The 25,179-nt window shown below is 38.7% G+C and overlaps 1 protein-coding gene across 7 annotated transcripts in view; it reads right to left on the bottom strand.

Annotated features, from left to right (window-relative positions):
• Positions 1 to 25,179, bottom strand: part of MACROD2 (mono-ADP ribosylhydrolase 2) — an 890,240-nt gene that overhangs the window by 57,913 nt on the left and 807,148 nt on the right. For 5 of the 7 annotated variants that reach the window (XM_051613309.1, XM_051613311.1, XM_051613305.1 and 2 more), the window contains 3 exons: positions 21,054 to 21,095; positions 13,938 to 14,021; positions 996 to 1,058 (listed from right to left, as the gene is read on the bottom strand). In XM_051613309.1, the coding sequence (XP_051469269.1) occupies positions 996 to 1,058; positions 13,938 to 14,021; positions 21,054 to 21,095 (189 nt within the window). The remainder of the gene's footprint in view (positions 1 to 995; positions 1,059 to 13,937; positions 14,022 to 21,053; positions 21,096 to 25,179) is intronic. The other 2 variants (XM_051613308.1, XM_051613312.1) reach the window with 1 other exon arrangement.

Below are 25,179 nucleotides of genomic sequence, written 5' to 3'. Positions count from 1 at the left end.
AAACAAACAAAAAAGACCCTCTTCAAAAGAATCCCTCATCTAGAAACAGCCACAATGCAGTAAGCAAATCAGGTAAATCAAGGATCTCGGCCTTCTCAAATTTTTTTTTTGTTTTTACTGACTGGCCTTCTTCAGCTCAATGTTCTGCCTACGGAAAAAAATCTTCAAGTCTGATTAAAAAAAAAAAATCAAACTGTTTTATGTTCTGTGAATTAAGTATGCATAGGCAACATCCTGCACTACAATAAGAAAAAGACAAACGTGCTAGTGCAATAAGATGCAAAGAGAAATCCTAAGACATTTTAATTGTCACTTCAGCTCTTTTGATAATTGATTATAGTTGTCTTTTGCACTGAATGGAGTTGTGTAGGATGAAAAATACAATTATAAACACAAAAAATTAGTAGAAAATCTATTGTGAACAGAGAGATGTATTTTAAAATATTGAACTGACAATTATTTATAAGCATGCCAACTGCAAAACCCACTGCTCTTGAACTCTGACATTCATTCTCAGTATATGCAACCTCCTTCTGTATGGATTTAAATCTTCATACCCTCTGAGAGATCTGTAGACAATTTATTAAAATTTGAAAATACCCTTTAAAATCTTCAGAAGTACAGTTTTCAGCACAGGAAGCCTGCTTACTCCTTCTCCAAATTTCCTTTTCCACCATTTCTATTCTATGCAGAGGGGTACTCTGTTGTAGACAGAGAGAAAATTCTTTCTTTCTAGTTGGAGGATTAGCTAGAGGTAGTCCACCTTAAAGGGAGAATGTAGAGCTAGTAAACTAAAGAGGGAAGTCTGCATTCCTGCATTGCAATACATTCATTCATAATGAATGGAGTTGCGGTCTCTAATGGGTGAATTGCTCAAGACCTGAGCTAATCTGCTGAAAATGTACAAACATTCTCTGTCAATAGCATTGACTAAGGTTATTGTTCACCAAGGAGTATAAAACCTAAGTCAGTCCTATAAGGAACTGGGCACAAACCTGCTTCTTGGCTCTGGGCCTTGGTTTCTTCAGCGTTTTGCTTCTCCTCAGTGCTGTCACCACCTATTGAGAAGAACATAAAAATTATTTATGATACATCACTTTATTGGTAACAGCAGCAGCCACAGTAATTGTAACTGGTTCAGCACATACTGTTAATTTACAGCAAGGCATCGTGGTAGAAGGAAAAAGATATAAAGGTAAACTGAAAAAAACTCCAACATGCAGATGTAACCCGTTACATTTAAAACAGTCAAATTTTCACATCTCAAGCTGAGGAAGGAAGGGTAGATTAAAGATTTTATCTTAACAGGCACACTGGAAATATCTGTGTACCAAATAGGGATATTTTTCCCTAAACATAATCTGCAATAGGTGAAATTATTGCTTGATTTTAGTTTCTGTATTTTATAAAGATTTTTTTCTAGGATTAGCTTCCTCCAGTAACATTTCCACAAGATCCCTGAAGTGGCTGTGTTTCCGACTTCCAGAACCTACTTTAATGCCCATGGAAGGTAAGAAGAGGAGGGCCAGAATTGCCTGAATTTTATTTTAAAGCCAAATACAAAACCCCATGTTGCATAAAGTATACAAACGTATCGCAAATTACTGCAATGATCAGAGCAAAATAAACCAAAGTAAGATTGCTAGAACTGAATGCATTTTCTCCCTTTTCACATTCCCATCCAATCTCAGTTTTCTTCACTACTTTGCATTCACATTTTTTACCCATTTCCTTCCCTCCAGCTCCCTTTGTGAAGGCTGGTACCAAATAGCGAACTACCACTGAGAAAAGTAATTCCCTGGGGAACGTCTATGGACACGACATCAAGCTCTCTTAACCTTTGCTTGGCCCAATCAGAAACATATCAGGAAGTCTGTATGTTCAAGGATAGAGAACGCTTCATAATAATACTGGAGGCTGTGGTGCAGCATTCTGGATCAGATGTGATGGCTACACTCCCTCTTCTGCAGCACGGTGAGATAGACGACAAGAACAGCTGAGTACCAGCCTTAATGAGGCATTTGAAAAACTGACTGCTGAGCATATATACACTGGGAGAAAGGAAATTCATTCCTAGGCCTGTAAATGGCTTGATAATGATACACATATTTTTTGCTGTGATCTTTTCTGGCTTCTGTTTTTTTCTGATTACAGCTTCTCTAAGCAGCACAGTTAAAGTTCCTCGCACCGTCACCTTGCTTTTACTTAACACATGGAGGCCGTTGAAGGGAACAGCAGTAGCCCAAATGCAATTAGATGGATGGAAGAAAAACAGTGAAAGCGTGTGTTTTTCAGAAGGAAATGTACATCTGGTGGCATGCTGCATTCAGCTAATATTTAAAGGCTAAAGAGATGTGACGCTCTCCCACTTTCCAGCAGGCAATACATCCTGGCATCCAGCAGATGGGACTAGCGGAGAAGTATTCCCAGGCTGACCCTGCACAGAGCTGCTCTCAGGAGGAGAGGAGATGGAGATGGAGTTTGACACTCCACCTGAAAGGGGAGGGGTGGGCACAGAGTGGCTGATGGCCGTCAGGGGGGACTCGGGCCTCCCTCCTTCTTGGTAACTCTTGGTACTGATCTTTACCAGCCTTAATGGATGACTAGCTATTGTGATTTCTTGGCACATTAGTGAGCTCCAGCTTGCTAAAAATTGCATTACACGGATGACCAAAATAGTTCGATAAAACCAGCTGGGTTTTTTCCCTTCCCAGCTTGAAATCACAAAGTATTCTTTTCAAATTAGGATTCTGCCTGTCCACACACAATAGGAGAACTGCATGCGAAACAGGGAGTCAGCTGTACTAGAAGATGAACTTTTCTTTGCAAGCTTTGCAGCAAGCAATTAATAAGGTAAAAAATCCTTTGTGTTTCAAAGGGATAAAGTCATCTAGCTGAGGAGCTGCAGAAAGGAACAGTGCTTTCAAGAAAATACATTCAACAGTGCAGTGACACTTGAAAAATATTTCCCATTCGGTTAGATCCAAAGAGAATATTGCATCACTGCAGAACAAGTGATGCCTGAGCATAAAGGATTTCCTTACGGCCAAGTGCAACAGGTTTCATTTTACACAGAAAGACTTTACATTCAGAAAAAGTAAGTCAGGCATAAATGGTAACTACCAATATATCACTGAAAATAATTTCAGCAGTTACCTTACTGCATTCACAGTGTAAAACTGCGCTTCCAGACAATACTTATTTGGCTAAAACCAGGTATTTCAAGGATTCATCTATATTTATTGCCAAAGGACTACATCTCTTAATAAAAAGTCTCTTACTCAGACCAAATTTAAACTACCAAAGAAAATTTCAATGATTCTCTGGTTCATCAGATTATCAGATAAAGCACATATTCATCAGTTCATTTAGTCAGCCCTATGTCTGTTATTTCACTGGACATTTACAGTTAAAACTGGTATAAGAGAATGATAATTACAGTGGATTCTCAACATGCTTTGGATATTGGATTCTTAACATGTTTTCCATCGAACACCTCCTTTTATTTCTATAGAAAGAAAAATGTAAAAGACTAAGCAGAAGTTTCACGTCTTGTAGTCTGCTTCAGTCCAACAGACTTACTGGATCATGACACGAAAATGTATCTTGATCAGCATTTTGAAAGTACCTTTTCTCTAAGGACAAGTGATCCTCAAATAAATTACTTGCAGAAGAAAGAGTTAAGCTCTGCTTGGCCTGGAGAATCTCTTCATCTCAGGAGAAAGGGAGGAAGTGGAATATGAATACACCAATAAAAAAGCAAACTGTAGGGTGGAGAAATGACTAATCCCAACGTGTCTGGCAAACAGTTTTTTCCATTTAAAAAAAATAATAATCTTTCTAATAACCCTCTCACCGAGTGCCTTCTACTGATGAAGAGTCTTTCTGTAATTATTGCTCTACACTGGAGCTGGGTGCAGCGCAAATAGAAAGGCTTTAAGCAGCACATGCTCAAGGCAAAAAGCTGCAAATATATTTTACTAGAGTAGCGAGCCAGTTTTTCACCATATTTTTATTCACCCCTGGCTCTCCTTTTCTCCTGGCAGAAAAACCAGACCCAGTGCATTTCCCTTGAGTCTTGCCCATGACATTAATAATAAAAATGTCTTTTCCACTGGATGGCTCCTGCCATCCTTCTCTTTCCACTGCTGCAGCAGTTGGCAATTGCATTTCCTTTAGGTAAAAGCTGTCCCTACAATATCTGATTTTCTATTATACTAGTAATTGAACAGCAATCTGTCACTCATTCCAAAGGAGATAGAAAAAAGTGGCGAATGACATGTCATGTCATTTTAGGCCAGCAAATGTAAATTATTTTGAGCCACATCAAAAGACAAATGGCAACATCTGTTTCTTTTCCCCAGCATGGCAGTCAGTGTTAAAAAAGCAGAGTCTGAGAATTACAGAAGCACCGTACAAACAAAATAAGCACATCAGACTCAAAATACCCACTTCTGGAGATACAGTTTGCTTTCCCTTGCCAACCTGACTACTGCCTGGTCAGCACTTGCTTTCTCCTCTTGGCCCTTTTCTATGGGATCAGTAAGAAAATCCCACACCCCTCCCAATGATACATATCCTCATTTATGTTTGGTAGAAAAAAGGCTAAACAGTGATCAATCAGCATGCTCAGTAAGCTGGCAGAGCAAGAGGCACTTCTAACTCAACTAGAAAACCAGATACTCTGCAAGTGCCCGCTCACTTTATGTTAAGGAGAGGTATTTAGCACACACATTCACAAACCAGCTACGGTAGCAGCCCCAAAATTAGGCAGATGAAATGATAAATAAAAAGCTGGAAGTCAAATGGGAGAGGGCTAGGACAGGATCCCTATGAAAGTCCAGAGAACAAACTCTTAGCAGCAGCGCCAGAGTAGGTTTTAGTATTCTTCCCATTTTCAATGCAAAAGCCTGGAGGCACACGGCTTTTACATCTCTCACTGTTCTTGTGACAAACATGGCAAGTAAAAAATATTAATAGCCTGCTGGCCTCTTGGCTCTTCCCATTTCAGAGCTGAGTAAGTGCCAGGTTTGCTCACACACCTACTCCTCTTCAGCAGTACCTTTCTTGACAGTCAGTGATGTACCTAGAGCTGAGGCTAAAGTCAGTGTCTCAAAAGCTGGCACAAAAAAGACATTTTCCAGAAGAAAACTGAATTTAAGATAATGTATTTATAGTTGAAGGAAGAAATTCTGCATAGCCAGTATAAACCAGACTACTTCTACCTCTCCAAGTTAGATATTAATGCTAATAAATTGTTTTCACTACTGAGAAAGTATACTGTACTTACATCATCCATAGTGTGTCAATGAAGTAAAGTTCCTTCAAACAACCTCCTTCTTTCAGGAGTAGTAATAAAAGAGATGAGGACCATCACCTCAGGCTCACATCTTGTTTGCCACTCTCATATATCTGTATAAGTGCCACATGTCCAAGCATGGGGTTTGACCCTTTTATATCCCTGCAGAAAATTTACCATGTGAATCTGGGTGCATCCTTTGGTCCTCCAGTGTCCTGGTTTGAGCCAGGACAGAACCAATTTTCTTTCTAGTAATTTTACTTTTCAGTTAAGTCTCTTCCAAGTAACTGCACTTGCTGAAACTAATGGCATGTTTTCCAGTCAGTGTCTGCTTCTAGGACTCCTAGCACTCGATGTTTATAATTACTGCTGGATAGCAGTTATGCATAGCCAAGGCCACTGCTTGGTTCTGCTAAACACCTTATGCTCTGGAAACAAAAGGGAGGAAAGGGGTCACACCTGAGACCCACAGTCACCAAAACTGACCATAGTATTCCATCCCACACACATCATACTCAGTATAAATCTGAGGGATCATGAGGGTCAAGTTGTCTTCGTCTGTGGCTGGTGTCCTGAGAGGACTCCACCTGTTCATCTGCCTTTGATCCCGATCCATGTGTTCCTGAATCCATGTTTGCCTGCATCCAGTTCCTGTCTGCTGCTGACTTCAGGAGCCCAGTCTGGGACTTTCCCAGGGCCTGCCCTGCAGCCCCGGTGGGGAGTCAGCGTTATTCGGGGCAGGGAGAGTGATAGTGGCTTTGTATATATTTGTACATGTATCATTATTTTCTTCCTCATCACTACTGTCTCATTAAAGCTGTGTAGTTTAGTTTCCAGCCTGTAGGTCTCTCTCCCTTATTCTCTCTCCTTTCCCTTTAGGGGAAGGGAGAGGGGTTAATAGAGAGCATATGTCAGCTAGTTAATTGCCAGCCCAGCATTAAACAGGACATCCAGGTATCCAGCGACTGTGAATCTCTCCCGTGGTCTGGCCTGCAAATCTCTCTCCAAGCTGGGCCATGCTTCCATGACAAATGCAAATGCAACCCAAGATCTGGCAGATAAACAATGTCAGTTTTGAATTGTGTTTTTTACAGCACAAAAATAATGTCATAGTAATCCTACTAATGATGTGAAGGTCCTTCTAGCATACAAGGGAAACTAATTAAGAAGTTAAAAAAATAAGCCTTGATCTTACAGTTGTTACATTCTGCACACGAGTAGATATGCTGACTTCAGTGAAATTCCTAATATGTGAGAGAGCACACATATATCCATACATACGCTCAAGATCATACAGCCTGCAACCATTTTCAGACTATTCCAGGGGCAAAAATATATCAGACATAAACCAAAAAGCACATACACACAAAGGCTATTATTGTAGAACTACAAACACATTAAAATGAAGCATCAGGGTGATGGCCTGAGGTTACTGAACATTTTCAGTTTGCATTTTAATTTATTTTAATTAAATTACGATTTAGGTCAGGTTTAATCACTATATGTATATAACCCCTTTGGGTTAAATTTTATGAAAGGTTAGCAAAGAGTTATCTGCAGTAATTGTTTAAAGGAGGTATGAGACTTCTTCCCTCTGTGCTGCTTCAACCATTTCCTTCACTGCAGCCACAGACCTGAACGCGCTGCTGTGGATGCACCCAGCCTAGCAGAGCTGTCAGCCTAATAAATAACAGGTTTTCATTTTCATGCAGCATTTTGTCAGGAATTGTCAGAGAGTGTGGGAAAAGAATGAGAAAACTGTACCTCGTGGGGATTATCTCAGAGGTTAAAAATAACACTATTGTATTTCACTTATTTAATGTCCTGAGAAATATAGGAGCCTAATGTAAAGCCCAGTGAAGTCAGTAGGCGTGTTCCCCTTGCCTTACTCCTCCGTGAATCACAAGGCAAGTAATTCAGCTTCATTATACCTTTCCTGGCTAGGGAAGAACCAGGGGACAACAGCTACAGCATCAAATTAGGTGCTTGGAAGATACAAGCACTCAGATTTGTTCTAAGCCACTTAATACATAACATTGCTGGGAATGTTGCGGGAGTATGGGTTTTTCACTGTGTATAATTCTTCTTTCTGACATACAGTGTGACTCAGATTTTGCAATACAGGTGTCTGGCAAGACACATCCAAAATGTCCTTGCCAAAGATGATGATCATTGCTCTTTCTGATAACCTGCAACCATGACTGTTCAAAACAAATGTAAGCACACATCTCCTGGAAGCTTGAGCTCTCCAACATAACCAGAATATGGACATCACAGCCTAGACCTTCATACACAGTCTGTATAGAGGACCAAGACACAACTGGTATATTGATGCAAAAAATACACACATGGTGCTGCACAGGTATTATCCCTCTCATCATAGTATACAAAAATGGCCAGAAATTGCTCATGTGAGCTGATACATGTTGAAGAGCAAGCAAAAGCAGAGCTCAGAGCAGAATGGAAGAGTCCTGACTGCCAGCCCTAGAGGCACTCCTATTTAAGAGACAGAGAAAGAAATGGACCACGTATGTGAAAGGTGCATAATGCAATCTCAAATTTTATTGTTATTACTTCAATTTACTATTTGTTCATACTTTCTTGGTATAGGGACTATGTAACTACACAGGACTTAAGAACTGCAGCACAGCTTTCTTTTCCAAGCCACATTCAAAACAAAACATGAGACCTATATAATTTTTTTTTATTTTATTTATTTTTTTTTTGCATACAAGTCACAAGATCATGTGGTGCAGCAGTATAATCAAGTGAAGAAATGGACAGAGAAGCCACACTGGAGAAGAGACTTGTTAAAAAAAGCACAAAACATGAAACAAAACATGCACTACTTTGTATCAGTATTTCAGAACTAAGGGACTAGCCCTGACTTCCACACAGGACCTGAATAATCACGATGGTTTACTGTTACTCACATCATGGTCAGAAATGAGAAATTAATTCATTGACAGATTAATCCCCTGCAGGTATGCTGGTTTGTCACTGTGTATAATTCTTCTCTGACAATATTGCAGTAGTCACTTTAGTAATGTAGTATTTTGCACCTTAGCTCATCTTAGGAGAAAGAAAACCGACTGAAGCATCTAATGTGAAAACAGGAACTGCAATTGTTTGCCTGGTATGGTTTAAACACACGTGCATTTGGCTGCTCAAAGAAACCCAAATGGGTAAATGGTCAGTGCAACAGCACCATGGGTCACCCATGGAGGCCAAAATAAGCTGCATTTTCAAAGTCATCTTGTGTAGCCACTGCATGGCAATTTAATGAAACAGTAGAAGCCACTTCAGTAACAACAAAGAATCTCTTCAGAAGGGTTTGCTTGGAGAGAAAATACAAATAAAAATACAAATAACGTATTGGTTTTCCCCTGGCTAAGTGGAAAGTGATCACCTGATATTCTGAGAGCTGTAATCAGTCAAGACAGATGATGGACTTCAAAAAGAAGTGAAAAAAGAAGCTATCAACCAAAGTGGACAGGGGTTAATAGCATCACTTTCAACATAACGAATCTGCATTAAGGTGAAACATTTTACAGATATGTTTGATACACATACTTCCCAGGGAATTTCTTCTGTAGTACTTTTATCTTAATTTAAAATTTATTTAAGGATTTGGCTTGGTGGCAAAAAGAATACAGTGACTTCTAAGCTATTTTAATAAGAAGTAGCACTTTTAAGGTGAATAAGACAGCATGTGTTTTTGAAGTATAATTATGTGTCTAGATGTTCATTTTCAGTAGATTATGAGTGCAGTAGAAATTTACTGAAGAAAATTACTGCCCTGTGGGACGCAAAGAAGAAATGTAGCTGCAATTTCTCAAATGATAGAAGAATTGCTTGCTAGAAACCGAGGAAGATTTAAAAACTAATCAGAAGTCAAATCTAGTTAATATTAATCCATACCTTAAAGAGAGACAATAAGGCCTGCATAGTACTAGAAGGCCCTTAGAAAAGATGCTTTGAATGTGTAATGGTAACACGCACCCCCCTAGCCTCAGGTGGATTAAGACCACGCTGAAGGAAAGCAGCACCAGCCAAGCACTGTTGACTTTTGTGGGTGTATACACTGTGCCTCTCTCCATGAAACTAGAGAGTGAGCAGCAAAGCTGCAAAAATCCTGTCCTATAAGGAGGACAAGGATGAGGAAGCCTTATGTTAAGCTAACAAGTAAAGGACTAGGCTGTAAAATTAGTTTGATTTTATGGTCTCAACACTATGCACTTTTTGTCATTGGACAAAAATATTCTGGGAAAAGGGAAGAGGAGTCAGGGTGTCTCCTCAGTAAGCATCCTACCTAATTGCCATGACCTGCTGAACCAACAAATCATCAAGATAACATGCCATTTTGCCTCATTTCTACTATGTACTCCAACCACTAGACTGATGTTGCTTGTGAAAGAAGCTCAATGGATTCTAACCAAGGCAGGAGGCTGCTGGTGAGCCTCAACTCTTGACACTGCTGAGCAAGATTTCAGACATTTGATGTTGCCCTTGAAAGCTCAAGGGTTGGTAGTGTGATGACCCCATCAGGCAAAGAAACCAACTCTACCAACTATCTTAAAGGTGATTCATTGTGTTCATTGTGACCTTCCTGGCTTGACTTATCCATCTCAATGTTTTCCTTCCCACGAAGTGAACAAGGTTCATCCTGAATGAGCAATTCCAACAAACCAGAAACTTGCACATACAATGGCCTCAGTTGAGGTGATCACGTGAGACCAATCAATATATCAGGAAGGATGTGGTCATTCATTTTGGAAGAAACTTACAAGAGGGGCTGGAGCAAGACAACTTGCAGAGCTCCAGTTCTGCCTTCACATCCCTTGAGAGAGGGAAAGGAAGATCCTGACCTCAGGAGGCACAGAAATGGCTTTTGCTGCATGGATTGATTATCTTTCTCCTGGAGGAGGAGAAAGATCAGGCATTTATGCTGCTGCTGTTAGATGTATTAGTCATCTTTGGTACAATATTGATCACCTGCAGACCATGATGGTAACGGATGGGGCAGCTCTTGGGCAGGCTCCATTTTATATCTCGCTGAGAAATCCCGTAAGGAGGGAAAGGGCAGTTTTGCTTCTCCCAGTATCAAGTATCACACACCTTGCCATTCAGCACATATAGAAGGATATTTGGGGATGTAGCTAAGAGAAATAAGGAATATTTTAAATTTTTTGTTTTGTTAGACCTTGGTAAAAATGGTTTGCTTTGGGTTGGTGACAATCAGCAAGGATGAGAACAGGTGACCTGCGGCATTTGTGCTAACTCATGGCTGCTACACCGTGACCAGTACTGCCATTTTGTCTACGTAATTCCTTTAGGATTGTGTTATGAAGCTCCTGAAGTAAGACATGCTAAGTTTTGTTCAGAGCCAAACATTTTCTTCTCACCTGAGACTTACAATCACTCAATCACTAAGTGCACCTGACTGAGAGGAAAGGCAAAATTATGACCAGCAGATTTTAGTCTCCCAGAAAAGTGGGGGAGGAGGAAAAGAAAGAAAATTACACTGTATGTTTGCATGTGTCAAATCTGAAATAATTAAGGGAACCTGCAGTAAATAATGCTTCTCCATGTATCTATTCATTTTCCCAGACAACAACCCCCACTACAATGAAAAACTACTGAATACAACCATTGACAGGAGAATGTGCTGTGGAGTTCACACTTGCTTTTCTTTGTCAATGGTCTGAAGACAGAGAACAATATATCTAATAGCATAATAACAGACACCATTAATACTTTAGAGTTTCAGTATAAAACTGCTTTCATTAGCATGTCAAGTGTTTATTTTAGCTTACTGCAAAACAAGCTCCTTACATACAGCCACTTATCTGACTTTCCTTGATTGCAGAGAGGGTAATAATGAAGGAGCTTGCATTCCATGATCTTCTGTGGAGATTTTTACATGTACTGAAAAGATATTGCTCCGTTACCTCAAGCCAATGAATCAGCTTGTTGTGTGGGAGAAAAATATTACAGCAGAAATATTACTGAACTCGGTGGACTAGTTTTTACAGACTGCCACAAGGGCATGCATGAGGCTGTTAAAATAGCAAGTTGTATTCCCATCTTCAGTCTAAAAGGACACTGACAACTAAACAGGAAAAAATATCTGGATCCTACTGTGCCTCAGTGTATATTTGCAAAGTATTTTATATCTGGTCGTTACCAAGAAGAGCATAATATCTTATGTTAAATATAAATATCTCTGGACTTGCCTTTATTACTAACAGCTAGGGGTTATGGGTTGGGTTTGTTTGTTTGCTTTTTTTTAAAAAAAAAATAAATAATTTTATTATCCACAGCATGTGAACTATCCTAAAGTTAAAATATGCTGAGCACAAAGCACTTCAATTTTTACCATGAGGAAAATTCAACATAATTGACCTCAGGCAGAGTTTGGTTTTCCTGTGTTTTATTTGAGACTGTTTGTGCACATTAGCTACTCAGAAGTTATTTTAAAAGAAGATGAAGAAATTATAAAAAAAAAAGAGAAAAAAAGAAAGAGGCAGATTTTTAAAAATGAAGACAAACTCCTATAGAAATAAAATTACTCAGACATGTAGTTGTGATTCACATCTTTCGTAATCTTGAAGGCTCCCCATTAAAAGCTATTTTAAGTAGTCAAAACCAACAGCTTATAATTAGAACAGTAGAAACTAAATCCTATTCTCAGACAACTGCGTGCAAATCCCATTTACTGAGATGGGAATGGCTCACAGGTGTGTTACATTAGACTCTACCCATTTGCCAGCTTTATAGGAATTCAGTGTCTGGTGCCTAATGACTTGACTCCTCTTCAAAACAGGGGCTCAGGTAATGCCACAGAAATATGACCCAGGTTGCTTCTCCAGCCTTCCTCAGCAAACACTTTAATTACCTTCCCCCTCCCACCACAACCACCATCAAGGCTTAATTTAGACATTAAATCCTAAACATTACAGACCTGATTCCTGCCTAAGGAGAGGAGGACTCCATCACTGGCTGGATTAAATTCTGCAGCAGTGATTATGTGTTATCAGCCTCAATTCTGCATCAGCAAAAACTACTGCATGGCACCAAATTCAAGGAGTTCAGGCATTTTACAGCTCGAGGGTAATGCAATCATTCTATTGCCATGCTATTTACTTCACTCTTCCAATGCACTTGTTTGTGCTCCAAGAAGTGAACTGTAGGTCACCAGGAAACACTGACAGGCACAGTAAACTAGTAAGCCACAGAAATAGTGGAACAACAACAGTTATTTTTCCAATGGAAGGAAAACCTTACAATCTTGCAACACTTTTTTCCCCCCTCTTTTTTGACACAGATACAGTGAAAGCCTTTACCCACACTCCAATATGAAATATATCATAAAACCCATTGTTTTGTTTTGCCTATTTAAGACTATGGAAAATGACACCCCAATCCCACAAGCTGTTTAGCCTGCCTACAAATCCACATGTGGTGTGTCATCACTGAGTTCTCTAATCTGAACATAAAACTGGTATTTTAATTTCAGCTGGGTTTAGTGCAGCATGAAAGGAAAGAAGAGCAGTCAGGATGAGATTTCTTGGGTCTCCCCACACCTTCCAGGCGATGACAGCTATTTCTTTAAGTACTTGCCATTAACAACCAGTCACAATGTTAGTGACAGGATGTTACTAGCAGTTACTTAAAGTGATAGATGTTAACATTTTTCTGCTCTTTATTACTCGCACTGTACCCCAGTCAGAATATTTTAGGAGCTGAATGCACAGTGCTGGGTCAAAACGATGAAGATCATGGAGCCACCGGTTGAGGTGCAGAATGAGCCATGTCATTTGAGGAACATAAGGTCAAAAAGAATCCATGATAAGGAACTGTCATGGATTAAAGATTAAGGTTCATCCTTTTAACTATTTCATGTAAGGGGAATTCTCCAGCATTGGGGCATTTTGCTCTTACACACAGATAAAAGCAACATGAAACTCTGCACTCTGAAAATCAGCCTTTGATGTTAACATCTTTTAACAGCTCTTCCAATGAGATACAGATTAAGAAAAGATACTTTGATCCAATCTTAGAACAATGTAGAACACATTTACGTCCATACCCATGGGCAAGTTGCTCTGAAAAGACTCAAGTGCAGCAAAGCACCCTTACAGGAACATCGCTATAGGCTTAATGTTAAACACCTGTGACTTCTGACCATGGATAGATGTAATTCAGTGCATAAGGTCTAGAGCCATAAACACTGCAACTGAAGTGGAAAGGGATACAGGGAAATTTCCTTGTAGAAAAGGAAAGCAAGCATTTTATTGCTTCATGTTTTGCAGCAGGTCGTTGATTTACCTGACCAAATTAACCAACCACACTATAACCCAAGCCCTGCAAGACGTGCATTTCTCATTCTATACCAGCAGTAATTAGCAGCCCATCACAGAAAAACAGCATTTGTCATTCTGAATCTATCTTGAGATGAAATATATTTCAGAAGAATTACAATGTCATGATCTAGGCCAAAAGGAACTTTCTAGGTATGTGCAAACAACATTCATAAAAGAAAGTTTTCCAGTTCTTTCCCAAGAATTCAGAGTAAAACTTTCCCCCCAAAATGAAAAATTGATTAATAGCTCTGAAAAGCTGTCAGACCACCTACCCTCAGCATCATCTTGCAGGTCCTCAGGCTGCTCTGCTTTGCTCTTTGTGGGAGATGGAGGCTGGCCTTTTTGTTCCAATCGTTCTTTAAAAATTAAAAAAAAAAAATAAATTTTGAAATTGCTTTATTGTATCAGGTATTACTATGAGTCATACTGGAACTGTGAGCATATTTTATCTCAGAACTCCATTCAGTGCCCAGTGTCTATTGTTAAAATTAATTACTGCATCATCTTTTCTAAGTCATATCAGGCATCTTTCAGCTTGGGCTGGACTTTCCCTAACTTCCACACGACAGCAGTGAAGAAAGCTCACACTAAAAGAACCTACTTCTTCACAAGCTCTTAATCTCTGCAGAAATAAAAAAATTAATAATGTTCTAATTTGCAGTTCTTAATGTAATATATATTATACTGTATTACGGAACCATGGAGAAATAATCTGAACAAAATGATTTTTCCCTCTCAGTGCAATTCGCCTTTCAATGTCATGACACAGTAACAAATTAATATTGATTGAAATTAGGAATGAAATGAAAGGTAGAGAAGCAAGTTTGATAGTGAAGTTAAGGAAATAAAAGCTTTATGAGATAGAAATATTCTGGTTGAACAAACCTTTAGCCAGAAAGCAACAGGAAGATGGAGGAAAAGGAAAACCTTCTTAGTAAAAACAGTAACTGAGGACAGTGAAGCCTATTTGTAGGGACTGAAGTTCACAGTGCTTAATATCAGTTGGTCAAACCTTAGAATAGACTAACTTTTCCTACTACATTTTCAAGATATCCTGTCATATTAACATAAAGGATGAAATTACTGTTTGTTAAGACAGACCTCAAAGGCACAAACTGGTAGCACGGAGAGTCTGTTTGTACAAAAGGGAGGCCAAGCTGGAAGTTAGTAATAAAAAGTATTGCAAATTAAGACATTTAATGAAAGCAGGATCACAAATTAAAACATTCTTCAAACATTGTTGCTTCATCGTGAAAGCAGAGAATGGAAGACAATTAAAACTCAATTCATAGCAGCTATTGGTTCTATTGAACTGTGATGGCAAAATGACTTTCTATCATTTGACTTTCTGTCAAACCTTTCGATTCCCTGTGATCAACTGAGGGCCTGGGTGGAAGAGAAGCCTAAAGAAAACACACTTTTTTGTGTGCTGGAAAGAAATCTTGACCACTTGTAAGCTAGAAATTCAAGAAGACATATGAGCTGACTTGATTTACCCCTATTGCCATGCTGTGGGAAGATAAGAATCATGGTATTACCTCAAACTGATTAGCTAATAGCAACTGGGAAAGAAAGCTATCTACATGTGTATTAGAAACTGCTTAAGTGTTCTGAAAACTCCCATCTCTTCTGCTGTCATACATACCTCAACAATCATCTGCTCTGGATGTTGCTGGATTTTCAAACAGCTCTCAGCAATCAGATGCCCAGAGTTCTCATAAAGGACTTGGCTCTGCTATGACCTGTAGATATTATCCTTTTATTTCCTATCCTTCTCCAACTACACATATCTAGAACCAAAATGTCAGAAGTTTCCAAAAAGAAGGTATGAAAGAAGTATGTGAAGATGTGGAAAGGGAACTTACAGGGTCAAAGGAGATACTGTGTTCATTCAAGAGACAAAAAGGGAGTTAATCATTGGCTTTGCATGGAGCTGTGGAAACTCAGAAACATTATCTGTCTGCCCTGCTGGTAACCTGTTTATTCTACCGTACTTATGTCCAAAAAGAAGAGCCACAGATTGGGAAGCTGGCAGGAATTCACATGAGTGAGTCATTAAATTCCATCTCACTTGCTTAATTTTAAGAAATTAACATTACCCAAAAAAGCCAAACTGAATATTGTTCTTAAAAATTTCTTCCAGAATAGAATTTCTGTTTCATTACAAAATTCCATATTGTTCAGAGCATGAAAGGTCCTTAGAGAGCAGTAAATAAAACAAATTACTGCAAAGAAGACCGTGGTTTGAAGTTTGGCTTGGTATCAGGGTGTAGATCTTGCTGGACAGGGCTTAACATAGGGCACGTCATGTGTCATGTCATCACATACTCTCATCTGAATCTGAAGTTCAAATAAAATATTCTGAGGAAATGAGTTTTCAAGTGTTATATGAATCTATTTCTAGAATGGTGAGAATGTAGGAGTAATCACAGAAAATACTGTGGGGTAAAATAAAGACACAATTTGTCAACCTGTTAAAGGGGTTACTTAGGAGCAATGGTGGCAGTGTTCAACAAGAACTTCAATACAAAAGAGAGATCCTGAAAATAACCAAGCTTTTAAAGATGGTCCCTGGCAACACTATCCCTTTCTTTTAAAAAATGACCAATATTTCCAGTGGATGATACTGATGTATGGCTTCTTTGGTTCTAATGCCACTATGAACTACGTGCTACATTCCCTTTTTGTGGTTGATGATTCACATCAGGGAATCCAATCAATAGGAGTGGTTCAATCAACACCCACTCCTCTCATCATCTAACCAATCTGTGAGGCTTTCTTCAGTCCCACAAGTCAAATGTCAATCAAGTCTAAGTGCAAATGTCCAGTCAGGTCTTTCAGGAGTACCTGAATTCATTAGATAATACAACCAACATCTTAATTGACAGCACAAAGACAGAGAGAGAGGAAGTTTACATTCAGAGAAGTCAGAACTGTTACTATCTCAAAATAATTTATCTTTTACACTCTACAAAGAACCTGAAAATGCTCGCAAAAGGATTTAGAGGCACTGTCTCAGGAGAACAAGGTTTCAATCACACTTCCACTACTTTTTAGCAGACTTCCCTCATTCCAGAGACAGAAAAGGATTTATGCAGGCTCCAAAATAATGTCTTATTATTATGATCAAAATACAACTTCTAAACCTTGTCTGCTCTCCAACATGTATGTCTTTCAGAACAGTTAGCCAAATATTACAGAAATTCTGCCTGCAAATTTCTGTTTAAAAACAGCTCACCTAGACAGGTGTCTGAGCTGATCATATTAAAAGCTTTTCTAATAATGATTATCTGTGCAAAAGGGTTTCTGAGCTCTAACACTGGGAGAAATTTTTGTTCTTTATAGGCTAATTCAGAGGGTCAACAAGCCACTTAAATCTCACAGTGTGTCTCCAAGCAAGTTATTCCCAAAATCTCTCACAACTTCCAGATCTCTGTGGTTGCAAGTGATTGCTATTTTCATCTCAGAAAAAATGATAAAAGTCTCCCTCACAAAAAAGTGTGTTCCAGCATGCATGAATGTACAAAAAAATATTTATTTTTACAGCATAGTTTATAATATGACTTCCCTTGCTAGTGTGAACAAGATCCTGCATCCTGCCATCCTAGCTGGCTGTGGCTTCTGAAGTAATTAACAGGTGGTTAATTAGAATGCTCAGGATAGAAATGGGATAAGCAGCAGGACATTTATTATGAACAATTATTGGATGGTTAGATGGGAAATTACACAGACAGTAGTGTGGCAACATTCGTATAGATGAGGTCAAAAGGTTTTGGCACCTGGTGGAGAGCAAAGCTGAACAGGTAGAAGGAGAATATAGGTTCAGAACTGAAATAATTTTCCTTGAATAGTAAGAGACTTAACTTATGTCATTGCATAAGAATGCAGTACTATTGTGTAGGAATCTGGACCATGCTTCTCTTTCTAGCACCTGCTTCTATAATTTCCACATGTAATCACTGCAATTGTGCACACAATTATGGCAGTATTAGGGCTTATTTTGCATGCTTCTGTGCATGTGTATGTGAATCTATGGGTATAAAAAGTGCAGTCCTTCAGAACTTAAAGTTTAGAACAACCTTTCCTTAATGGAGCTTAAAACATTAAGCATCATGACTCCACTGTGTTAAATCACTGAAGTTAAAGGTAGACAAGACTATTAGCTCATCTGGTTCTTTTCTTTGCTTATGTAGGAAATAACTGATAAAGGAAAGCTGAGATGCAGAACTGCACAGGTCCATATCCACTATTACTATATCTGCCCTTTTGACCCAAGCTGTCCTAGCAGCAAAATGTATGACACACGAGAATATCAAAGTGCTTAGAATTAAATGGTGCTGTTAAGTCAGCAGCTGCCACAAGATACAGCATCCAGAATAACAACCTGATGGGCTAAAATTCCAATACTAAAATGCCATTAAAAGAGTGGTCCTGAGTGTGTATATCTAATACAACTAGGTTATTTTTTTAATGTTTTTCTTCTTCTAGTATATCCAATATATGAGTGACGTTATGTGATTAACTCACTAAAATGATCACGCATGCTTGTTGATTTTACAGTATTAGTTTAGATATTAATGGAGATTATCTGGCAGATGTAATTGAAATATTCCCTTATTTATTTTGAAGAGAAATCACAGAAAGAAAGGCCTTTCTGCATGTAATGAGATATTTGCACTTCAAGGTGGTAGAAACACAAGACAGATTTCTTTCATAATGGATCCATCTCTCAACAATACACACATTTGGTCATCTGTTATTCCTTACTCCCAGCTAATTCTCTAGCTGTTCCCAAGACCTAATCTGGTGTGCTCTGAAGTCAATGGACACATTCCTACTGACTTCAGCTGACACCAGACCAGGATAGCTTTTCCCTTCTAATTCTTGCCACCAGGTTTAAATTAGTACCGATTCTGTAAGCTTCACCTCTATCTACTACGTTCTTGAAACATAAATTGTTACAGATACAATGCATCTTATTTGTGTCCCTATACTTCTGCGTGTTTTCTCTCGGTTCAGTATTGGCCCTCAGAAACACCTAGCCAACAGGAAGCTGGAGGCATAGGAATTTGGGTGAAATTTTGAATATTTCCTCTCCTAGACACAGGAATTGGAGAAATAACCTCAAAGCAGACTGGATACGTACAGCTCAAAACCCAGGGTCATCAATATAGATGCCAACTGCTGACTCCATCTGCTGGAGTCATGACCCATAAAGTCAAATAGAATGAAGAATGATTATTCAATTAATATCTTGAAGCAGTGACTCAGAGTTGCTACTCTATTTTTGCCTTAAAACAGTAATAAGCAGAGATCCTTCAAAATGTTAAAAATCTGCTCATAAAAAATAAAACTCCCCCCAATGCAGAAATTATGTATGTATTTATCATTCCTACAAATGCATCCTACAGTCATAAAAAAGTCCATAGGTCAAAATGACATAACTTTTGTATATCTGCCCCTCTACTGGAGCAGATATACAGAAGATACTTCTCTTTAGCCATGTAGGTATTGACTGCTGACAATCAATAGACTGATTACCAAATTATCTCAAAGTGATAAAGAAATAGCCAAGTACATGCTGTTGAAGCCCACAGAACCCTAGAAGCAAACATGTGAGGAAAGGCATTATCTCATCTATCTCATATGCACAAAGAAACAGACAAGCAGAGAAATATCTTCCTCAAATGACTTAATTCAGTGAAAATTTCCCAGAGCAGATATGTAGCTTCACCTAAATTAATGAAGCTGTGAAGGATACAAGGCAAGAAAGAAGAGACTGACTATTAAGTAGACATGTACTTCCTTTTAATTCTCATTTAAAATGCTTAAAAAGAAAATAAATTTAATTTGCATAATCTTCATAAAAGCAAGCAAACAAAAAATGCAAATAATTGGGCTTTTAAAAGTATATGTGTCATGATAACGATAAAAAACGAAATTTGAAATGTTAGATGAATACTGCAAATTCAGCTGTAGGATAATCTTTGGCAAATATTTGTTGTATAATGACAGTCTTGATTTTTCTACGTTTATGTATGCATGTACAACTACATCAATCACATTAATTGTATTAAAATTTTTTAAAGTTCCTATCCAGTAATCTTGACACCAAAAAGTAATTATAATTATATGTAATAAAACCAATGGGCCAGAACAGCCATAGAAGAATGTGCTAATCCATCAGTGTAACACATTTCTATCTGTGTATATCCGTTTTCACATCTATGCATATGCAACATTCTTCAAGTATTTCTAATTTCTAAACTAATTAACTGGTTGTATAAATCATCACAATTAATTTGTCTTTAGGACAATCTTGCCAATTTAATCAGACAACATACCACTTCAAAAGGTTTCATGTCTGTTTTCTGGCTGGTATATCGCTGCCTTTCTCCATGTGGCTCTCCTTCCTCATCCCAAAACTTTTCGTAAGAGAAGATCTGAAGTTCTGGGCTGTGATGGTTACAGTGACCTGGGGGACTGTGCACAGGCCTGGTGCACTGTCACAGATGGGTACTAGCTGGGGTTAGGTAGGAGAGGCAGAGAAGAAGAGTAGGGGGAGCTATCCTGTGTATGAAAGGAGGTCCTTCACAGCATTGAAGTCTCATATGGACCAGATGTCCACTGAGAACCTCTAGGTGAAGGTCAGCAAGGAAAGTAACACAGGGTGCTGTGGTAGAAGCCTGCTATAAAAAGCCTGGTCAAGAAGATTAAGTGGATGAAGCCCCCCACAAAAAAACTCACAGAAGTCTTCCGACTGGAAGCTTTTGTCCTCATGGGAGAAGGAGTCTCCCTCTCTGTTCTTTCCTTTTCTTGCTCCTCAGGCCTTTCTTTCATTTTTTTTTTCTTTTATTTCACTACCCATCATTTCCATTTCAATTCTATCCACATCCTCAAAAGCATTGACACTTGTTTTAAACAGCAAACTAGAAGGACCAGGAAATAGTCCTCTGAAATATCGTCCAGTCAAGTTCAACATATTTAAGAGTTTGCAGGAGAGTTTTGCTACCATACGGAATTGCAAATTACTCAAGAATTGCTGTATTCACACCTTTCTACAGACAAAGAGACTGCAGAATTTTAATGATTTCCCATTCATGTTCAAACTAGTTAGTAGTAAAAAGTAACAAGAGTGTCACCCAATACACCCGTTCATAACAAATGATGACATTAAAAAGGTAGTCTCAGCCATTCTCACCATACTATTTATTATCAGGGACAGTTTATCCTATATCATTTAAAAACTGGGGATGACTGTCATAACATAGGAAATAAATGATTGGCACTGCTTATCACAACCAAGGCAAATAGTTTCAAGAATTCTTTCAGTTTGGTTGATGCTTTGGAAAAGTTAAATATTTTAGCATAAAATATTGTTTACTCACCCGTCTCTTCACTCAGCTCAGTCCCTTCTTCATTAGCATCATCTGTTAAAAAATTGAAAGACAATTACTACTTAAAATACCAGGAAATTAAATTTAAATCTAAAATTAAATATTTCAGATTGCCAATATCTCAGTTTACTTCCTCCCATTTAACATTTTGTAGTGAGATCTGGAGATGGATGGGAAAAGAAGGTTTTGATACTAGACTGTTACTACCAGATACAGGAAATGCAGGGAATAAAGGCAGGGAATAAAATGATGCATAATTTACAGAATTCTTGAAATTACTACTTGTATGAAATGAAATAACATTCTCCTTTCTAGCTGAGTTTTTGGTTTGTTAAGTTTCAGTTTACTTTGTTTCCCAGGAACAGCTGGCGAAGTTAAGACAAGAAGTCGTTATCCAGAAATCATACCACATAAAGAAGTTACTGTAAATTTTTCAGACAGGACTTTGGTTTAAGACCAAACTTGAGCTAGCCAAGAATTGAACACTTGTGATTATTATTATGATATATGAAGAAAGCCGATTCCTTTTGCAGAAAGTTGCATTTAAGTAACAAAGGAATTTCTTACCACAAGTTGTTTCAATGAAGAAAAAAAAATACTAAAATTCCTAGGTTTAGTTAACATTGAAGTAATTCAATGCTGCAGAGCCTTTATCATCTCATGGAGAGCTCATCAACCACAGAAGTTTATGTCAGCTATGTTCCTAATTCCTGTAGGCACCATGTATGCCCTTTTAAATGGACCTGAGCATGTGCAAATTCTGTAGCAAGCCGACAATTTCTTCTCTAAAGCTTAACATCTTTCAAACTTGCCTGTGTGCATAACATGACCGCTATTTGAACCCAAGGGAGTTTTGTAATATTATCATCAATGGTAATGGAAACTAACAGTAATATTTAGGTCCTAATTTACATGGTCAGATCTTTACACTACTAACTGCTGAGATCCAAATGTTGTCACATACTCTGAGGATTAAGCTCTACTTTCATCAGGATTTGAAGCCTGAAACTTTTAGTGGCATGAGAACAGAACAGTTGGTTAATAATAGAGGTCTCCACTAGGAATTAGTTTGCTATAAGCATTAAAATCATGAGCGTGAGAATTTTCATGGATGCTTGTAAATCTACAGTAGATGGATCTGCATCCATTCTTCTCCCCCCTCCAACTCATTCAGACATGATCTGGGGGACAGCACTTTCAGAAGCCACTAAATGACAACAGGTCACGTTTCTCTTAAATACCCTTTAGCCTAGCCCAAAATATCAGGACCGAAAAAAGTCACTGCACATTTTACTTTCTTTGTCCTTATTCTGCTAACAATTGTTTTGGAGATCAAAAAGGCACCTGGATCCCTACTGTACAGATCTAAATTCATACATGGAAGCTTTAAGGAGCTTTGACAAGAAAATTTTGAGAAAATGAAAAACTTTGTTAAAGTCAATGGGAATTCTGCCACTGACTTCAACAGAGCCAGGATTTTTAACTGGCATCCTGACATTTTTCAACAAACCACTCAGAAAACATTTGGTTAACAAAGAGATTATTAATTATTCAGTTTCCAATAGCATGTTCTTTCCATGGAAGTGTTTATAATGAAACCAGCATGATAAAATTTCAAATTAATCTAAGACTTGACATTAAATCAGCAGAATATAATATCTTAACAAACATACATCACCTGGTCTTCCATGGAAGTTCTTAATTATAGTTCTGTAAGTGACTTGGAATATGAAATTCCCAAAGCAACAGAATAGCTTCTAAGCTGGTGATAATGGACACAGACAAGAAATCTGATGTTATTAAAAAGTAGTGAAGTCATTTATGCACTATAATTATGAAGAGGCAAAGACTGCTTTTGTGAACTAATTGTAAATTAAAGGTTGTGGGGTTTTTGTTGTTGTTGTAGTATTTTTTTCCCTAGGAAAAGGATCCTAAGTCTCACTGAAGGGCAGTAAAGTCCTTACGTCACTTCTGAAAATGGGAGTTGGCTCCCAACTACTTGGTGACATGACTCTTAGGTCACTGTGGTGCCTTGGAAAATTCTGCCCCAATCTAGACCTGACTCTGACTTTCTCTTTGGGACACAACATTCCCCAGTCACTTTATGTGTCTGTAATTCTTACTCTCACACTATTAATGCATCTGGTGGAAGCGATTCCCAGTCAAATATAAAGTGGTCCCTCTTTCCCTGACCTTGGTGTGGCTGGCTGAAGTGATAAATACCATGTTTAGTTGTCAGAACTCTTTATGCCTAAACCAATTATCTGAGATAAAAAACAGGTGTTTTGGAAATCTATAACCAAACTTGATTCGCTTCCCCACCAAAAGAATGATATTACAAGGAGCTTCTTTGTTACGGATCCTGAAGAAGTAAGTGCAAGTAAAAATAGTTTTAACTGAAGCTCTGCATGCCTAATATAAAGCAAAATCAGTGCCAAGACTGCTGTGAATTATATTTCTAATATCGAGAGGTTTTGTTTGGGTTTTCTTTAATGATCCCTATATGTATTTTTTTTTTAACTCATCTAGAGGAAGCCTTCTAGAGGTTTGCTTTGGTTTGAAAAATGCACCACAGACAGTCAATCCCAAAGCAAAACTAAGTAAAACCACAGAGTGAATCTTTGACACCAGTAAACATTTCCTTAAAGACATATAATCAGTATTTCTTGCCCAAACTCCCCTATCTGAAAGGCCAGAGGCGAGTTCCTCTGTAACTCTCACCCTTAATCAAGAGCTGTTGCAAAATACTTGACTAGGAAAAGATGCTGGGGTGTGAGCACGCATGTACCCACTCTCTTGGTTACTCTTTTGCCTGCAGAAGCAGAATGGTGACTTTTCACATGGCTTCCCCACTCAAGTCCTGAATTGTGGGAAGCTCTACCAAGATGACTGGGCTGGAAAAAGGAATGTCAGATCTTGCACCTGGGAGTGAGAGGAAAACTGAGAGCAACTCCCTGCAAGGGCCAGTCCATCTCAAAGAAAACTTGCATCAGTATTTAGAAGGCTTAGGATACAAAGAAGCCATCTAATCCAAAATGTGTCATATGGTTGAGAGTGCAAAATTTTACAGCTTATAAATGGGGCTATAGTATATAAAATTAAGGTATTAGATGGGTGATGTATGCGAGAACAGTTTCCAGTCAAGCATAAAGTAATTTACAGTTGAGAGTCAACCTGTGACTGAAACTTGTCTTCTAACTCTCACACTGTCTGGGGTAACTGTACCTCTAAAGATCTCAGAGCTTTGCATTTGGGAGCAAGTTCCTCAGAGCATACGCATCTGTGTAAGTCACAGGCTCCCTGGCAGTCATGTACTGAGTGATACCTGTTCCTGTTTCATTCCCCTCTCCCTTGTTACCTGCTGAGCTCTGTGAAACAGAATAATTGCACCATACCTGCTCTTACTGACACAGGAGAAGAAGATGCCTTATTCTGGTATATCCTTTTTTTTATTCTTTTGACTTGCTGGTCAGGTTCTTTCTCTGTTTCACTAGTCACTGCATACAAGTGAACATAAGCCAGATGGCTAAAGCCACCAATCTGTGTTAAGATTTATGTTAGGAACAGAGAGGTGAAAGGCTCTAAATGCTGCTGCTAATCCCCAAAGCCATTAAACCACCTCCTCCTTGTTGCTCACGCTTCTATTTGCATTCTTCTTCATGTTAGCAAGTGGAGAGCCAACGCTATACAAACACCTTTTATTTTTAACTGTGCATGCACTGAAGAGCTCTTACACCAGAGCCAGCTCCCTGCTGCAGCAGGTTGCTGTTTCATCTGCATTCAGGGCAAATATCCTGGGCTGCTCCCCAAATGGCACTGCATGCTGCTGGCTTCTCCCTGCCTTCCTCTAACCTTTCCTCAGCTGCCTTGCCTCATCCTTCAGGATTTGTTCCTTTTCTCAGCACTTTCTGCTGTTTCCTGATTTTCAGACATTTCCTTATTTCCAGCTGACCCTCAAGTCTTAGCTTGCTCCTTCCTTGCAACTGTGGCTCCAGGTCCTCAACACAACCATAAGAGTGGTTGGGAGGGAACTGTGGGACCTGACCAAACTCCACTCTGCAGCTGGTATGCAAACACCCTGACAAGCAGAGCAAAGAGATGGCCAGAGCTGCACAGG

The sequence above is a fragment of the Apus apus genome, chromosome 3, assembly GCF_020740795.1.
Source record: "Apus apus isolate bApuApu2 chromosome 3, bApuApu2.pri.cur, whole genome shotgun sequence".
NCBI lineage: Eukaryota > Metazoa > Chordata > Aves > Apodiformes > Apodidae > Apus > Apus apus.
The sequence above is the reverse complement of the archived record's forward strand: the minus strand, read 5'-3'. Positions and strand labels throughout refer to the sequence as shown.